Below are 19,677 nucleotides of genomic sequence, written 5' to 3'. Positions count from 1 at the left end.
AGTTCGTCGGTGAGTTTTTCAAGGCTATCTCCAAAACTGAGAGAGATAGCGAATTTTCATGGAAAAATTGGGCGATGGGAAGGGGGGTTTATAACTCCAATACATCGAGAATTCAATACAACTCCCTCCTCTATTGAGAATTTAATTCAATACATCGAAAATCCAATATAACTCCGCCCACCCGCACCTCCCAATTTTTCAATACAAATTCGCTATCTCTCTTAGTTTCGGAGATAATATTTTCAAAAATCGGCTTGAAGCCGATAAATCGACCTGAATCAGAACAGATATTCCGATTTGCATCTGTCCGGGTCCAACTTGATTCCCGGCATAAATCGATTCCCGGCATGATTCGGTCTGAATTGATTCAGATTGATTTTTCTATTCGATTTACGACGACTTTTTTTAGGGTATATTTTTATCTCCGAGGTCTGGATATATATAGATAACGAGAATAAATTCGAATTTTCGACGAAAGGAAAGAAATACATCACTGAATTCATTTTTCATTTTACTCTAATAAGTAATATAGTGAGTGAGGAAAGAACGATTCTCGTGGTTCTCCATAATATCACAACATTTTTTAAAATGCACTAGTTGTTTAAATGCTGTTGCAGGAAAATTATCAGTCTGATAATTTCCCTGCAGCCGTGGAAATTAACAGTGTAAAACGCGTCACGTGACCCCGAATACTGCACTCTGATTGGTCAAAATCAGAATTGAGGAAATTGTCTATACTATTTTCTTAAACAATAGTTTCTCATTTGACTAAGGCATCTTGGACATTCGGGGTATCCAGACACATAAATTATTCATCACAAAAGTTTGACACTCACTCTAATTTTCCTATTAGGCACATAATTTTTATTACTTTTTTTCTACCTTTTCAGGTGTTTTTTTAGGTTTTAATCTTTTTCTAAACTCGAATAGCTGGATTTTATCATAACACTCTGTGTTATTTTGGCATTTATTAATTAATTATTATCAACGATAGTACACTAAGAGTGGAGCGTTAACTTAACCAGAATGCTTCTATTCACGGAGAGAAAAGTCGGGGAAAAATTCTAGTGCTCGGCACCAGAAACGAGGCGCAAACTGCCGAACTCCCATATTTTAATCGAAATAAGAATAAAAATTCTAGATCAGCACGGAAATTTTGCTGTAGTTAATCAATTTTTGCAAAAAAGTACGAGAAAAATTCTACAGCTGGCATTAGAAAATTTCCCGGTGTGTCAATTTTGTAGGGAATTCCGTAGAAAATCGTGGGAAAAACTTGATTAATTCTTGATACCATTAGAAATTTTATTGTGCAGTTGGAGAATTTTTCTAGTGGTAGCACTGGAATTTTTGCCATTCTTCCTATCCTCGTACGTGTCCGCGCGACATCTGCAACGTTCGGCTCGCCGAAGTGAGTCGAACAGCTGCACTCGGGAGTCCCGAGTGGAGACTTATAAATGGCGTCTTCAACATCGGGTAACGTTAGCGCGTGTTCTGTAGAATTATATGACAATCAGGGATTATTGGGCTTATTTTTCTCTGAAAGTGTGATTGACCATATCAAATTTGTGGAAAAAAAGTGTGAAACAACCGGTCGTAGAAATTGTTGAAAATTACTGACATTATTCAATGATGACGTTTTAAGATAATGTAATTCCCTGTAATCGCGGAACAAATGCAATAAAAAAATCTATAAAAATAATTCGTTGGCTTAAGGCTCATTTTTGGTGATACTGTTGTTTGGAGGGAAAACTGAATTTAGGGTGGATTGGGAAAGGGGTAGTGGAAATGCCGGTGAAAAACGAACGCACTGAGTCTATAAAAATTATACTGATTTATTCGGTGGAATCGAACCACCTTAGCGTCACTTATTACACTCTGTTAATTGTCACTGAAATTAATTCAAACTGTTCTGAATTTAACACTGGAGATTTTCTGAACAATATACTGAATAATAGGAGACTGTACTGAGAAATTAAATAGGAGATGTACTGAGAAAACAAAATGTCTCGAACGGGTGATGTACTGACGCTGTTCGGACAACCGAAAGTAGCTTCAGAAAAAACGATATACTGCTCGCTCAACTCAGTTGCTACGACTCTCTACGACTGACTACGAGATTCGGTGATTAACTAGGCCTGACCGTTGACCCGAGGTTTCCCGAAGATTTTCGTAAGTGGCCGATCTGTGGTCAACCGTTGATGTACTGAATTTTGACTGCGTTTCAAACAATTGTACTACATTAATTTAAATAACGTTGATGTTATTAATGAATAATTGATGGAAAAAAAACAAAAATTGTGGCTAAAATTTGTGGAAATTTTTTTTGTCTGTCGAGTAATTTTTCGTTTGCCGATAAAGAAGATTTCGTGATAAAACGACAAATTTTCTAGTACCGAAGAGAAAATTTTCATGTGTTAGCATATTGCGCCTCAATTCTAGTGCAGCACTAGAATTTTTCCCGGAATTTCCCCACAAAAATTCTCTGACTTTTCTCTCCGTGTTCTTATTAANATGATGACGTTTTAAGATAATGTAATTCCCTGTAATCGCGGAACAAATGCAATAAAAAAATCTATAAAAATAATTCGTTGGCTTAAGGCTCATTTTTGGTGATACTGTTGTTTGGAGGGAAAACTGAATTTAGGGTGGATTGGGAAAGGGGTAGTGGAAATGCCGGTGAAAAACGAACGCACTGAGTCTATAAAAATTATACTGATTTATTCGGTGGAATCGAACCACCTTAGCGTCACTTATTACACTCTGTTAATTGTCACTTAAATTGATTCAAACTGTTCTGAATTTAACACTGGAGATTTTCTGAACAATATACTGAATAATAGGAGACTGTACTGAGAAATTAAATAGGAGATGTACTGAGAAAACAAAATGTCTCGAACGGGTGATGTACTGACGCTGTTCGGACAACCGAAAGTAGCTTCAGAAAAAACGATATACTGCTCGCTCAACTCAGTTGCTACGACTCTCTACGACTGACTACGAGATTCGGTGATTAACTAGGCCTGACCGTTGACCCGAGGTTTCCCGAAGATTTTCGTAAGTGGCCGATCTGTGGTCAACCGTTGATGTACTGAATTTTGACTGCGTTTCAAACAATTGTACTACATTAATTTAAATAACGTTGATGTTATTAATGAATAATTGATGGAAAAAAAACAAAAATTGTGGCTAAAATTTGTGGAAATTTTTTTTGTCTGTCGAGTAATTTTTCGTTTGCCGATAAAGAAGATTTCGTGATAAAACGACAAATTTTCTAGTACCGAAGAGAAAATTTTCATGTGTTAGCATATTGCGCCTCAATTCTAGTGCAGCACTAGAATTTTTCCCGGAATTTCCCCACAAAAATTCTCTGACTTTTCTCTCCGTGTTCTTATTAAGTTGCATTTAGAATTTTTTCAGATTGTAATCTTTGGTATCTGATTTAACTTTATATTAAATTTTACCTTAACAGCACTAGAATTTTTCCCGGAATTTCCCCACAAAAATTCTCTGACTTTTCTCTCCGTGTTCTTATTAAGTTGCATTTAGAATTTTTTCAGATTGTAATCTTTGGTATCTGATTTAACTTTATATTAAATTTTACCTTAACAGCACTAGAATTTTTCCCGGAATTTCCCCACAAAAATTCTCTGACTTTTCTCTCCGTGTTCTTATTAAGTTGCATTTAGAATTTTTTCAGATTGTAATCTTTGGTATCTGATTTAACTTTATATTAAATTTTACCTTAACAGCACTAGAATTTTTCACAGCCGGTGGATTGTGATTTTTTCGGTGGATTGTGATTTTTCTAGTACTCGTACTAGAATTTTTCTAGAAAATTTCTCTCCGTGTACCAAGGAAGTAACCTCGATTCCAGTGGTGGGGAGTAGTAGCATAAGTGGGCTTTTGGGCAGAGTGGGAGATATACGGCTAAGGTTACTTCTTTGGCAAGAAGCACTTTATACTACTTTAAATATATCATTAGTAACTGTATTGTGGGTATTTCATTAGTAACTGTAGGACAATCAATCATTTGTGTAAAATCTTACATTTTGTAAGGGTCTCATTTTGCCCCGGTCTCCCCTATGTTTTCTTCATTTATACCTCATTTTCTGGCAGTAGGATCAACGGAGGATTGAAACGAAGTTGTAACACACATTCAGTTTTATAAAATAGATGCCATATAAAATGGATATTTACCAGAAGTTTCTAGCTATTAGTTTTCAAGATTCGAGAGTGTAGGGATTTACTGAAAGATTCTTCTTCAGATTTCAAATTGTTTGCTATCTTCAAGTGAATAGGGAATAGTGAGAAAATGTCATCTAAATGATGATGGATATTCTCGTCATCGCTTAATTTTTTTTATCATTTTTTTTTCATTACTCAAATTACGAGAAACCCTTTATCTACTACAAGAATGCATTTTTGGTTGAAATTTCAGGGATAAAGTAGGGATGAGATTTTGAAAAAATTTCCACAATGTGTTTAGATATAAATCGAAAATTTCATATCCAATCTCCCACAAGTGAAGTTTAATCACTATATTCAGATAATCCGGCTCTATGATTGTCTCTTATTTGATTCGATTTCACTCAATCGTAACTTTGTTATTCTTAAACTTGAATACAACTTTATAAACCACTGCGCTACGCAATCTGTAGATAAGTCAAACCTAATCTCATGTATGTTGGGATGACACGATGCATGCCGACACAAGGTTGCAGCAGACTCCCCGCGGTGCACATCAACGAGCATGGCGGAATTAGTATTGCGTCATCGCTACTGACCCACAGCAGGAAAGCGCGACGCGAATGTCACTACCACCTTTTATGTCGCAGACTCTCTTGAAATTTCTACTTGGGGTAGCAAAAACTCTACAATATGACGAAGATTCAACTTTAAATAGATATTAGGGATCAACTAACCACCACTCGGGAATTTTGTAGAGTTAGAGCTAGAGCTAGGGCTAGAGTTATCGCCCGGGTCATATATGACTCGGTCGTATACGGAACACTTCATCATTGATTCAAGGGTATCACGTCATTTAATCCTGATAAAAATGGTCCTCGACAAATTAATAAATTCGATGCTCGACAAACGTTTAATCCGGGGATATTGTCTTCCGAGGACCCTGGGTAACGCTAAGTGCTGGTAAGGCTTGTTTTATATGCCTTACCATGCACGTGAATTGTTGGAAGACCAATAATAATTTTTGGAATAATAATAATAATTTTGGAAAATTATTATTGTTAATTTAATATTTATTTATTTATTTTAAGTTGAAATTTCCTTGAAATTCTGCTTCCAAGTGGAAAAAAATTGTATCTTAAAACAATGGCTTTTATTCCTAAGGCAACCATTGTTTATTTTTCTGCCATTTCAAACTTTTGAGGAAATTCATTCATGCCTACTTTACTTCTAAATACTCAACGTATTTGTATGGCGTATCGTATTTGATTGATTGGTATATCTGTTGTACAATCGATTTCTATCAAAACAAACATTCAGTTGAAAAGAAACATAGAGTGATTTCACCGTTCCACCTTACCGTTTATACTCTCAGTGGTCTCAGTGGTTTTGCCGTGGGATTACTTTTGCAGGATTTTCATGTCAGGATTAAATTGGTCAGGATAATTCTTTTCGGGATTTTTTTTTCCAGGATCAAATTGTTCAGGATAATTTTTTTCTGGATTTTTTAACCAGGATTAATTTGTTCAGGATCAACTTTCCGGGATTAAATGACATGTAACCTGATTCAAGAATTAGTTTCCTGAATAGTCTGTGCATTCTCAGCCCACAGAATTCCTCACCCTTCTATTCGATCAATAATATTTGAAATCCTGGATTCCATTTCACCCTTTTACTGGTGTTTCCGAATAGATATGAAATATCGTCTCAATTTTGCTTGTAAAATACTACAGGGTGTCCCATAGCATGTGACCAAGGTAAATTGCAAATAAGTTGGATACAGTAAAATGTAAATAATTGTTCTTTTTTTATTGTACAAGGAACATTCGGCAAATTACAATACAATTCCTTCCAAGTATCCGCCATCACTTGTACTACAGAACTCTATCCTGCGTTCGAAACTGGTATAGAAGCGCTGTATTGTGTTTTTATCAACAGCTCGGATAGCATCCCTAATTGCGTCTTGCAACTCTCCCACCATCGTCGGATACTTCTCATAGCACTTGTCCTTGAGAAAACCCCATAGGTAAAAATCGCAGGGATTTAAGTCCGGACTGTAAGGCGGCCATTCCATGCCCCCATGGGCATACTTAGGGTAACCTAAGCCTAACACACGAGTGCCGTAAACGCAAAAAACTATTTCAAATACAGCAGCAATCCTGTATGGGGTGGCATCATCTTGCATGAAGTAGAAATTCTTGACTAACTGATTTTTTCGTGCCCAAGGAAAGAAGGTTTTCTTCAAGAACTCACAGTAAATATCAACACTAATTTTCGGACTCTTAATAAATTCAAGGAAAATACCTTTTATTGTAATTGCCGCCCACGCAGTGACTTTTTTCGGGTGTGAGGACTTAGTTTCAATAACTTGAGGGGACTCAGTCTCCCAAAAGCGAAAATTTTGTTTATTTACTAAGCCACCTAAGTAGAAATGTGCTTCGTACGAGAAGATGATATTCTGTGCCTTTATTTCATTGGATTCACAAAAATTGTGAAGTTCTTGGCAAAATTGCACAGGACGAGCCATCGCCTCCTCACTTAAAAATTGATGTGCAGAAATTTTGTAGGGATGGAAGTTTAAAAAGACTTTCAAGATGCGGTGAAGTGAAGTTTTTGACACTTTCAAGGTTTGAGAAGCCTTTCGAAGAGTATCATTTGGATATTTTTTAAAACGTTCTTTAGTTGTGCGTACAACTTCATCCGTGGTTACAGTACATGAAGGACCAGGATGCTCATGCCTTCTATCGCCTAGTGTACTTTACTGATCAAATTTCTTAATTATCCTGAAAATACCCATAATTGGTCGAAAAATGCGTCAATTTTCAATAAAAGAAGACAACACAATTTTTTGGTTAGTTAGTTCTTTCACTTTATTTACCGTTTGAGACTCGAATCAGACACTCCAGTGTGTGTGCCATACTTAGAATGAAATGTTCTTATAGCTGCAGTAGCTGAATCTCCATTTCGGTAATATTATTTGATGAGAAATGATTTTTGTTCGATGGTTAAATTTTCCATTTTAGTGCTGCGATTCCCGAGCGACTGAAGCATGAATGAAATTTGCGGAGAGTCTCCACTTCAACCATATATTAGACTTTAGACTGCACTGCCACCTTGCGGTATTCTACGCAATTTACTTTGGTCACATGCTATGGGACACCCTGTAGGTGTTGAACTCAATTTCCTCCGTTTTTACATAAAAAAATGAAAAAAATATTTAAATTCAACAGTACATCATATTGTATTCATACGGTTGTGCTTCAGAAGCTACGATCTTTTCACATCTTTGAGGCAACAAATGGATTACACGCCAGTAGAAATCTTTCCTTCCTTAGACGATCCATTTCTCGATATCTTTAAGGAAATTGAGTTCCTATGAAAACAAATTATTTCGGAATCTTCGAAACCGATGGTAATCAGACGATACTATATCTAGTGGATATAGTGGCCGCAGTGATTCTATTTTATCTTCTTAATCCTTCTTTTACGTGTTCTGTTACGTGGGGACGAGCATTGTCATGAAGCAGAACTAGTTTGTAATTACGTTTAGCATATTTTGGCTATTTCATTTTCAAATTTGGATTTTATTTCATTAATTGATGTTAATAACGAACAGCTGCGATTGTTTCAATGGTTTTAGTAATCCATGATAGACCTTAGAACTTACATTGGGTATATAAATTAATTCTCGGCCCCTAGATTAAATTGATCATAACACCTATTTGAATTAAAAGAATTCCCCGCAATAAACGGCGTTTTGAAGCGCCATCTGTGAACTATCAAACTACATAAGTTCGATTGTGGTGTGATTAACACAACCTCAAAAAATATAGTGAATAACAATGTCGTTTGACAAGCAGCACTTGAGGCAATGCCTTCTTTTCACCTTCCAACTTGGAAAAACTGACGCAGAAGCACAAGAAATGATTCGTTCGACCTTGGGAGAGAGTGCTGCATCTTATAGCACATTTAAAAAGTGGTTTAAAAAATTTCGGGATGGAAATTTTGATCTCCAGGATAAGTACGTCCTGGGCAACCAAAAAAAGTTGAGGACGAGGAATTGGACAACTTACTCAATGAAAAGCCCTGTCAAACACAACAGGAGCTTGCTGATACTCTTAGAGTAACTTAACTGGCTGTTTCGGTGCATTTAAAAAGAAGTGGGAGGATACAGAAGGAAGTTCGTTGGGTGCCCCATCATCTTACCTCAGAAAACAAAAGTCGACGCTGTGAAATTGCAAATCTGCCTACCGACCAGATTCAAGCAAAAAGACTTTTTACATAAAATTGTGACGGGGATGAAAAGTGGATATTTTACGACAATCCTAAGAGGCGAAAGTCGTGGGTTTATCCGAGAGAGTCGTCAACGAGCACTGCGAAACCGAACATTCACGGGAAAAAATTGTGGTTGTGTATTTGGTGGGATTCCAAAGGTGTAATCTATTATGAGATACTCGAACAGGGGGAAACTGTCACTGCTAAGCGTTATCAGGACCAACTGGTGAAATTGAGTGATGCTATTGAGGAAAAGATATCTTTTACTGGTAGTGGTCCGAGGCAAGTGATTTTACTGCAGAACAACGCGCGACCACACGGTAAAAGAAACCCTGAAAGTTATCTCCACGTTGGGCTGGGAAATTCTCCCACATGCGGTGTATTCTCTAGACCTTGCGCTTTCTGACTATCACCTTTTTCAGGCGCTACAACATCACCTGGCAGATACCCAGTTTCGATCTCCTCAAGAAGTCCGGCAGAGCATTGATGACTTGATCTTTCTTCCGAGCCGGAATCCGACAATTGCTCGATAGATAGGAGAAATGCGTGCAAAGTGCGGGTGATTATTTTCAAGGTTGGATCTATATTCATTTTTTTATAAATAAATGTCAGAGTTGTTGAAAAAAGGCCGAGAATTAATTTATACACCTAATAAAATAGAATTTGTGTAATTCCCGGTAGCTTAGTTGGGAAAGTGCCTAGTGCGTAACTGCGCTCCGGGGGTTTGAATCGCGGCTGAGTGGTATGGGATTTTTTCTCTCGATATTCGAATTTTTTTTATATAGTGAATGCCTAAAACTAGTTAGGCGGTGTTCTGAGGTGAATTTGGAGCGAAAATTTCCGTAGTTCCTTGTAGTTTAGTTAGGAGAGTGCCCGGCGCGTATCTGGGAGACCCCGGTTCAAACTTTGGAGTATATTTTTTCTAAAATTAAGTGGATTTTGGTTTAAAATTGATCCTAATTTTGATCATTAATTTTAAATATTTTTTTTCTAAAACTTGGAAAATTTTTTCTGGATTTTCGAAAAGTCAAGGTTAGAAACCATGGTTTCTAAAATTTAAAAACTTTTTTTAACGCTATCCCCCTTTTTTCTCTGTGTTCTTAACCAAACTATTTTCTGATTAGAATCACGAGCTTGAAACGATAATTCACGTTTATTTGCTTGAGGTATCGATCTTCACTTGATTTCCTTATATACTACGTCAATTTTTCAAGTTCGAAAACGTGTGCTTTACTGGAAGAAAAAATTGTCTTGAAGATCCATATCAAAGAAAGAATTTCTATCACCCTTATGAAAACGAAAGTGTGGAAATTTTCTCAAAATTCGTAAATAATCAAACGATTATGATGAAAGTTTTATGTCCATATGAAAGCCTGCAATTCCAGATCTGATAAAACATTTGCATCACGTTCTACGAGAGCAGTGAATTATTTATGGATATGGAAACACATCAAATGCCTAAAGTGTTCCATGAATAGCCATCTCACCCTAACATAGAAACCAGAAGTGACAAAAGACCCTTTCCATCCATACATTACGAATATCATCTTCATTATTACAAGAATCCTAAGAATGCGACTTCAACCCTGAATATCACAATGTTGATAGATAACATCTTCCTTATAATCCATCAATCCTGATGAAGTCAGAAAATACATCGGGCTTTGATAGTAAAGCTGAGATAGTTCGAAGGATTTGAAATTAATACCCTCCCCACTGAACCTGGAAAAGCTCGATGTTGATACCATCCTTGTTGTTGATACTACTGCACCGCACATTTCCCGCCCATTTCTGTCACGCCCTCATATATAATTAACCAGCGCCTCTCTTCTAACGTGCGTTGCAATTCACCTAGTGGGTACGTTTAATCTGCAAATGATCTGCTTTATGAAAATCTTGTATCCGTGAGAATTCAGTGTATATGTTGATGTGCTTACAGGTGGAGCTGTAACCTGTCTACGTAATTTTCGCACGGATTTTTTAGAAGAATGGCCAACACCTGGTACTGGGCCACACTTCGATACTTCGATGCCCTCAAATTTCACTGGCCTCGTTGGTAACACTGTTGACCTCGTTTGCAAAGTCAAGAATCTCGGTAATCGTACGGTAAGTTGACTTTATCTCTTTGTTTTTTCTTTATACATTGACAGAAACTAAAAGTAAGTAACTTCATCATGAATATCTTTTTTGCTTCCGAATGGAAGCAAAGAAGTCGTTCATTTTTTGCATTTTTCAATTTCGCTTGGAAAAGATGTAAAAAGGTATGAAACGTAAAAATTCGAATTATGACGACCATGTGTGTATGTACAGATGTCTACTTCGTGGTCACTTTCCAGAAAATCAAATAATTTAATGGCGGATAATAGAGCAAAAATTATAAAATTTCGTGAGATTGTAGGTATCAATGAGGTCCTCCCGTTCAGCCCAATTTCACACCGATCGACCTCGCTATTGTGAGAAATCACCATATTTCTAATGTATTTCGCAACTGTCGCGATAACCATTCCACCTATTTCTCTTTTTTTTCAGAATACTCGACTCAGTATCTTCTGTTCATGTGTACCCGTCATACAAAGTTTTCAAGATATTTTTAGTTTTCTGTTTTTCACTCAAAATGCTCTACTCTAATGCTCTATGCATACTCTAATTTTTCAAAGCTTAGAGATACTCGCTTGAAGTTTGGCGTCGAGTTTCCTCTTATGCTTGCAACGGTTCGTATTGAAAACGGGTTGAATTGAATGATTAGATCGGAAGATATTCGACTTTGTATGTCAATCTATCTCCTTCAACATCTTGAAAATTATTAAATCGATTTGATTGCGCCCATACGAACCTATCGAATGAAAAAATCGAATCATTTGAAAGCTTGTCATCAATTAATTCATGGAAAAAAATAGATAAATAGACTCATAAGTAGAAAATCTCCAATAACCTGCTAACTGTCATATGCTGCCTATTACCTGTTTGTTTTATTTTCATTCAATAATCTGAAGAAAAACCTGGTCTTTTTGATCGTCTATTTTCTTCGCTGACATGAAAGAAAGAAAATTTATGCGCTTCTTTGGAAGCACAGACGTCTTTTCAATTTGTGCATGTGTTCCTCACTTTATTCAACTTTCTCCTCTATCCCCCATTCAAAAAGTTAGTAATTTTAATATACGAATTTAATAAAGAAAATGAAAAAAGTAGAGATCTCTGAAATTATTTATTTTCTCCAGCAAAAAATCCTTTCAGCTCTGACTAACCGAGTTAATACCCTGGTGCTTGAAACCACGTTTGAAAACCTCTCTCTCCCGTGGATTTTTCGGCATTTCCTGGCCAATTCCAGTACAACATTGCAGCAGGAAAGCATGAGACTTTTAACCGCACCCCTTAGAACGTGAGATTTCCGACCATAAAATACGTCCCTGATAATTTTTAAATAAAAATCATATCAGGTTTTATATACCTAGATTTTCTTCAACGATTCATTGTACTGATAGAAGAATTTATTTATAATGAACCTATTATATCTGTCGAATATTTCTTTACATTCGTTTGCCAATGACAGTTATTTCTCAACACTAGTTGATGTAGAGTTATCAACACCATTATTTTCACCCCCACGACAACCAGAGGAGGGGTACATGTATTTGACTACAGCTGGCTCTATTCCCGCAAATATCTAAAGTAGCCCAACTCCCAACAAAAGCTAAGATTTTAAGGATGGGTTGTAGCACACTGGTTGGAATGTCAATCATCCTGATCAATTGGTAATTAGCAAAAAGGAAATCATTCACTAAGATGGTCAAACTGCTTACAACACTCCTTAGGTGAAGCGAACAAAAAATGTGTTGGTACCAAATCGACATATAATACCTAGACTGTGAATTCTCTATGGGCCAGTTTGTTCAACTTCCAATAGCTTTAAAGTAGCTTTAACAATTGAACTATCCTTTAACTGTGATTAAACCCATCTGACCCTCATGGTTTCCCTTATAAATTTGGTGTTATCAGATTGACCGTTATGAAATTCGAGCTTATTATTCGTTCTAAACTCGAATTAGATGGAGGAGACAATGTTTCCATGTTAATTCCTTCATCGCAAGGAAGAAAAAACTAAATTTTCAAAAAATCAACCTCCTTAATTTTTAATATTCTTCAATGAATTGTTTTTTAAATGTTTGTGTGAAAAACAACTTTTTGAAAAAAAATCAACAAGGAGATCCCTAGCATCCACTTTTTTATTTGAGGACAATTAATCTCCATTTTTCTGTATTTTCAGCAAAATGTTTAATTAAACTATTAAAATGCAATCAACCACTGCGAAGAAATAACTTTAATTGACGCCGAAATATTCGTCAATTTAGTGATAATTTTTGATCAAAATTTTATATAAAAAAAAGAGGTTTTTGAGATATTGTCACTGAAAAAACAATACGTGTTGCCATATAAAGCCCCTGAAACAAGATGAAATAGCACGTGTCACCGCTGAAGATTTTTGGCCTTGCATTTTGGTTTTTGTTTTTATTTTGAGTTTTCGGCCTCCCTCCCGTGTGTTACTCCCTAGACTCCCTGGAATCAAGCCGATTGTGGCGTACCACGTTTCTTCTTGAAATAATCCACTTTTCTGCTTATATTAGGCCCGAAATTCAGATTGATAGAGTCCGAGTCACTCGACTTAGTATAGGTGTAACATCGACTAGAATCAAAGCGACGTCGCCTTGAATCAGTACGTTTCTATGTGCAGTATTTTAGGCCGAATTTATTTTCTTACTGTTGATATTTCACTTTTGTGATTGGGATACACTAAACGTAAAGCATCACCATAAAGTAGTTCATTGTTCTTTGTGGAAGCCGTAAAAACACGATCAATTTATCCCGCTTTCTTTTTGTTCTTTCATAAAAAGCTCCTTATCCCAATGTTCCAACGTACACGGTACTTGCAACAAAACGATAACTCGAGAGAATGGATCAATTTCGTTCCGAACCTTATATTCCCAACAGGAGAATACCAATGGGGTCTGGAAGCATGCGGAAGGAAAGCACCTCACCTTTCCCGTGGCTGGAAAGTACATCGAGTGTATTTCTGTATTTTTCGATCAACTGTCATGGCGAGTACCACTCCACAGGGCATTGGAAATCCTTACGTCGCATATCCTCAGTCTATTCTTATTTTTCTCACATTCACCGTTGGTACCATCCAAACTCACTTCTTTCGACTGCTTCTTTTTCGTCCTCACTTCTCCTTTGCCCTTGTTTTTACGGCTTTTTGCCGCTCCCAATGGGGAATTGAGTAATCTACAATTGTTGAATTATCAATAAATCCAAATAAGAATCTTGATTCACTGGATTTCCCTATGAAAAACAGATAATATATGAATGGAAATACAACAGATAGGTCGTGTCAAACATGAAGAAAATTCGGATGTACATTTCACTGACCTCAATAGAGAAGATTTTTGATTATTTTCACAGTTGTGCACTCGTACGTTCTACCCTGTGGGTGGTAGTTCAAATATATCATGTGCGACTCGATGAAGCTTTTGGTGCAGCGATTGAGCCCGTTGCCAAAAAAAATATTCCATCGGGGCCTTTATTTTTTTCCAACAAAACAGTTAGAGAAAACAATACATTCGTTTCACATCACTTTTATAGCAGATAGCAGATACACCATCCTATGGTTCATGTATACCGAATAAAATAAATCTACATAGCGTACGGGTAAAAGGGGAAGGGATGAGGCTGAAAAAAATATCCTCTAAAACTTTCATGTAACTGGAAAGCCATCGTATTGGGAAAATCAATGCCCAGGATGGTTGCCAAGACTCAAATTGGCACGTGTTTGCGGAAGGATTTGTATATTTGGGGTGAGAGATCAGGTGCTGTATGAAATTGCTTGAGATAAACACATTTTCATTCTATCCTGTGAGATTGTATATTCTATTTTGATATTCCCTAGGTCACATGAATTATTGTTTCACTATTTCGGGTTACTGGGGTATCGACATTGGACTAGGATGGCTTTTTCTTTCTTCTCCCTTCCCCGACCCCTTTATTTCAGAAGCAATGGGTAAATTCGACGGAGGTGCACCGGGTGTCAGAGGGTAACGTGGGTAGTTGTAGGATGAGATCGATAAATCGCAGGTACGCTTCGGGATACCATTAATCTCTGGTCTCTAACCGAGCGATGGAAGTACCCACACCTCCATGAGAGGACAGGTTTGAAGCTAGCGTGAGAACCAGGAAAATCAATAATGCGCACCGCTCCCAAAGTATCCAGTGTATCTCGATGCATATTTGCACGAGTTTTGTGCATCATAAGGGAAAGTTGGATTTTATTGGTTGTAAACTTAAGGCGAAGGCGCCATGTTTTCATGCAAAATTTCCTGAAGGAAGGGGAAAGTTGATAACACAGTTGTAATCGTAATTGGAAATAACTTAGTTAATGGATTAATGAACGATTGTTGTAATTTTTCAATAGGTATCTTGGGTGAGACATCGGGATATACACTTGTTGACAGTTGGTCGTTATACTTACACCAGTGATCAACGCTTCGAGGCCCAACATTTTCCACACACGGAGGAGTGGACTCTGAGAATTCGTTATCCACAACGCAAGGACTCGGGTTTTTACGAGTGCCAAATATCAACAACACCCCCCATTGGGCATCCAGTTTTTCTGACTGTAGTTGGTGAGTGAATAACGTTATTGAAGCTTCCTCCTGTGACGTAGTAAATTTCCCATTGCTTCTAATCGAGTTGCCGTCCGGCTAAAATTGCTATGCACTGTGTCCGTTACCTGAGAGTTTGTTTGAAATGCGAAGGACACGGAAGGACTTATACAGGTTCTTCTCAATAATCTAGGAACAATTAACAATGGTTGGAAGTAATTTGCTGGAACCAATGATTCATTACGAAAAATAAAAACAATAACTCCCCTATCGGGAAGTTAATTAAGAATGTGTCCGCTCATGTTCACGTAATCAAAACTGGCAGGTAGTGCGGACATGTGGTCGAAATGGAGGCCCCCGAGCACTATACAAGAGTCTGAAAGCTATTATACAAGAGTCTGAAAGCTATTACTAGTCTAAAATTATCAATAAACTTCCTCATAATTTTCAGTCCTTGATACAATTTTGTTCTGTCACTGATATACCTATTATACTATCAATTTTTTTTTTTTAATCGGAGTTGCATTACTGTATGATACCTTACACTTTATATTTTGTCCTGATAAGTCTCCTACGATTTCGACCATCAATAATTATTAAACCGACGTTCAATTTCTGTATACGTCAAAGTGGTTTGACATCACATCTCTGTTATTTCACATTTTGTTCATATTGTAGAATGTATAATAGATGATCTATCAATGATAAAGCTGCAGCAACCAGTACAGAAAAGAACGTGACAACTTAATTGATTTCTCCTGCTCCTGTAATCAACGTTAGAAACCACTCCAAACATATCCCATTCCAACAGCAAAATGTTTAGCCTTTTGTTTTCCCCCACAATTCTAACGAATGATCAAATACTTTAAAGCTTGACTCAAAAGCCTGAGCCACTCAACCATTAACATGAGAACATACAACGCATGAGATGATTTACATCGGCATCTACCTAAAACCCTTCAGAAACCGTATTGTCAACCATCAGCACAATGAACCTGATGCACGTTCAAATAACACACTCATGTATGGGTGTATGTATATGTTTCAGAGCCCGTGACCATTATAGTAGGAGAACCCGATCTTTTTGTGAATAAAGGCAGCACTATCAACCTGACCTGCCTCGTCAAATACGCCCCAGATCCACCCCCAACGATGATTTGGCGTCACAATAGCGAGGTGAGTTCTTTAGCTAAACTGCAGTGTCATCGCGCTCTCCACACAGTGAAGAGTGACAAGACGTAGAGCGTGAAGGGCTAATCTTCCGGCGTCAACCAAGAACAATGAATCTTTTTTAGTGGACAGTGGGAAGTTGTCCTTTATGTGAGCGATAAGAATTGGACTATTGCACAAGTTATTTCGTGAATAGACAGTTTCAGTTATGTTTGCAACTTATATATGCGGCATCCAATCCACTTAGTTTTAATTTAAACACGGAGCGCAGAAATAAGTATGTTTGTCATATTCTTTTTCTAATATAACTGTGCATCATATGAAAGGTTGATAAAGATTATGGGATTGATGCCTTAATTGATCGGACTTATCAGAATTGGTTTTCTAAATTTCGTTTAAGGTATTTTTCACTCGAGGATGATCCATGCGCCGATCAGCCAATAGTAGTTGATGATGTAAAAAGCAAAGTTTTAATCGAATCTGATTGCCACATTTCAGTGTAGGCGAGGTAGTGCGTGTACCACTAAGCGGGTAATTCTGCCAACCCGTATTTTTCAAAAATGGCTGAGAAAATTTTTTTTCTTCTTTTATTATTCAAATATATAATGACAAGAAGTAATTTTAATAGAAATTTTGAATTTCGTCACGTGGAAAGAACATATAATGTATTCCCAACCTAGGGAGGGAAAATAAAGGAGTCGTGCCCATGTCCAGAATTACTACCCGAGCCAAAGGCGAGGGTGGTAAGCGCGTGGGTACGACTCCTTTATTTTACCTCCCGTGGTTAGAACGTTATTTTTCGTCACGGCGTAGCCGTAATGTTAGATTTTCCTTTCGCGAAACGGGAGGAAAATGTGCACTTTGCGCCCGCCATAGCGGAAAAGAAATCCAATTCATTTCCTACCGAATACTTAAAATATATCACCTTCAGGATTTAAGGTTTTACAAATTTTCAATTGGTTCATAATTGAATGGAGTGCGAAAAATATATTTACGTCACTGAGGCTCGGTTGGGAGGGGGTAAATGGCGTTTAACACTGCAGTTCTATAATCGGTGATCCAAGGATGGTAAGTGGAGGTCCAGGTATGGTATGTCCCACTTACACCAGAGGACTGATAAAGCGTGACGTGAAGTGAGCTGATCAAATCGTCACTTGGGCATGCGCTCTGCGTTCGGGAAAATGTATAGTCTAGTAAGATTTACAGTGCCCTTAGCGGCCTTCTTTGTAACCTAACTCGCCGGTAATAAAAGTGGCAGTCGCCATATTGCTGTTGTGCGTCGTTGTACATTGGATGACTGTTCAGGAGAAAATTGTGACGAAATTCGGGGAAAAATAAAAGAAAATGTAGAATTTTATTGTCCCAGATAATGATGAAAGCGATCAGGAAGGACTGTCTCATGACATGTTTAGTAATACGGACATTGAAAGCTCAACATCCAGCATGTCAGTGAATGCAAACTCTTTCAATGACTGGTGTTAACGCATAGAACATTCCCTAAGACGTTCTGGATCACGCTAGGAAGGCTCAATCTATCCTCATACCGCCAGCATCAAAACCAATTTATGATCGAACCTACCACAAGTTTTAGAATTTTCTGAAGGAAAAACGTATCATCCCTTGTCCTTGATATCTCTTCTTATTCGATGCCGGGTCTGAGATCTGTGGAATGAGCGAGCGATGAGTGAGATGCGAATGGGTTTTTACGGGAGCGTGAGAGGGTCCACAAATCACCACACGTGCAGGTTGGTCAACTCAGTCAATTCAATAAATGAAAGTCAAAAAATACACTGATATAGACAGCAGAAATGAACAAAAGTTTATGTGCGGATCAACTAATAATTTAGAAGCGATGAACAACTAAACTATTATGCGGAGCAATTAATAAAGCGTCAAGCAAAAGAGCGTAGCAAAAAGCGCGTGCACTAGTCAACGGACGTTATGCAAAATGAGAGTCGATTTATAGACCACGAGGTGGCAGGTGACGAAAATCCAAAGGTGTGAACGTGACCCAATTTAAATGGGGGCGTTCACTGGACACCTGTCCATCAAGTGGCGCCTCAAGTGTCAGAGATGAGAGGCCACTGGTCATCTGAGGCGAGTACGTCGGTCAACTGTGCGTAGGCCATGCACGCATGCGAGTGAAGTGAGTGTACGTGAGTGTGTGCGTATGTGTGTGGAGTAAATTATTCGGCGGAAAACCGAACACTTCTTATTTTTTAATTTCGATGCAATTTTTTTTTGCAAGTCCAAAATTTTCATCAACAACCCCATGTTTTTGAGTCATAACGATTTCAGTTTTTTTCTATTTTTCTTCTATTGTTTTTCTTTATTTCTTCAGTGGGGGGGCTTCCCCCCCAATCCCCCCAATCGGGAGACTTCGTCCTCCTGGACCCTCTCCCGCACCCTCTCCCACTCACCCCTCATCGGGCCTTCGTGACGAAAAATAATGTATGTAATTCAGGCGATAGCGCTGGTTCGTGAGTCGTGTAAAATTTGCAGCACGAGGCGTGGTAAGTCGGAGACGAGGCTCGTGCTGCAAACTTCACACTCCTCACAAACCGCCACTTATCGCCCTCATTACATAATGTACTATTAGAATGAGATTAAGGGATATCAGAAATCACTTTAGTTCTTTGATATTTATCCATTCTCATGTAAGATTTTCCCCTCATATTTTCTTCTGCATTCATTATTCCTCAGAGATATTAAAAAGATAGGTAATGAAGAAAAAATTCAGACTTCTCTCTAATTTGAGTGAAAATTCCATTTGCAAACTATTTTTGATAAATATCCCGAAATCTATGGAAGATGGCGAAATTTTAATGAATTACGTTTTTGTGGAACATTTCCTGAGCTACCAAAATGTTTTGTTTGGTGAATGACTAGCTTTAGGGTGGATGTGGGATGAAAATGTGGAGGGAGATGTTGGGAAAATTACTGATGAGCCGGACTTAAAATATCACACTTTATTTTGTGGGATCGAACCACTTTGTCAAAACTATTTACACTCTTTGGTAATTTAATTCTTGAATGTCTAATTATACTGATAATTGTCTTTCACTGTTAATTCGTTGAGTCACTGAATTTAGACTGGATTTAATCAACAGAGGTGATGTACTGAACAAAACGGTGATCTTACAAAGACCGGTGATGTACTTGATTACTAGTGAGCTAGGTGAGGTTCAAGAAGCTACTGTACTCGGTGAGGTTGCGATATAAAACTTGTACAGGTGATTTGCCCGAGATAGACTTGTACGGTGAGAGGCTAAGCCTAAACTGATTCGCGCGTGTTTCGGTGACTTATGACTGATGACCCGAAGGGTCCCGGAGATTTTCGAAGTAGGCCGATGGTCGACCAGAATGTTCTGGAATTTTAGTTGCGTTTCAAACA

At 37.7% G+C, this 19,677-nt stretch overlaps 1 protein-coding gene across 4 annotated transcripts in view; it reads left to right on the top strand.

Moving 5' to 3' along the window:
- LOC107042704 (zwei Ig domain protein zig-8) overlaps positions 1 to 19,677 on the top strand; it is a 108,082-nt gene that overhangs the window by 11,829 nt on the left and 76,576 nt on the right. For all 4 annotated transcript variants that reach the window (XM_015263859.1, XM_015263858.1, XM_015263860.1 and 1 more), the window contains 3 exons: positions 10,400 to 10,566; positions 14,924 to 15,134; positions 16,162 to 16,289. In XM_015263859.1, the coding sequence (XP_015119345.1) occupies positions 10,400 to 10,566; positions 14,924 to 15,134; positions 16,162 to 16,289 (506 nt within the window). The remainder of the gene's footprint in view (positions 1 to 10,399; positions 10,567 to 14,923; positions 15,135 to 16,161; positions 16,290 to 19,677) is intronic.

Source organism: Diachasma alloeum, unplaced genomic scaffold (assembly GCF_001412515.2).
Source record: "Diachasma alloeum isolate Michigan unplaced genomic scaffold, Dall2.0 Dall_scaffold_00512, whole genome shotgun sequence".
Lineage (NCBI taxonomy): Eukaryota > Metazoa > Arthropoda > Insecta > Hymenoptera > Braconidae > Diachasma > Diachasma alloeum.
Note: the sequence above shows the minus strand (reverse complement) of the source record. Positions and strands in the feature narration are given on the sequence as shown.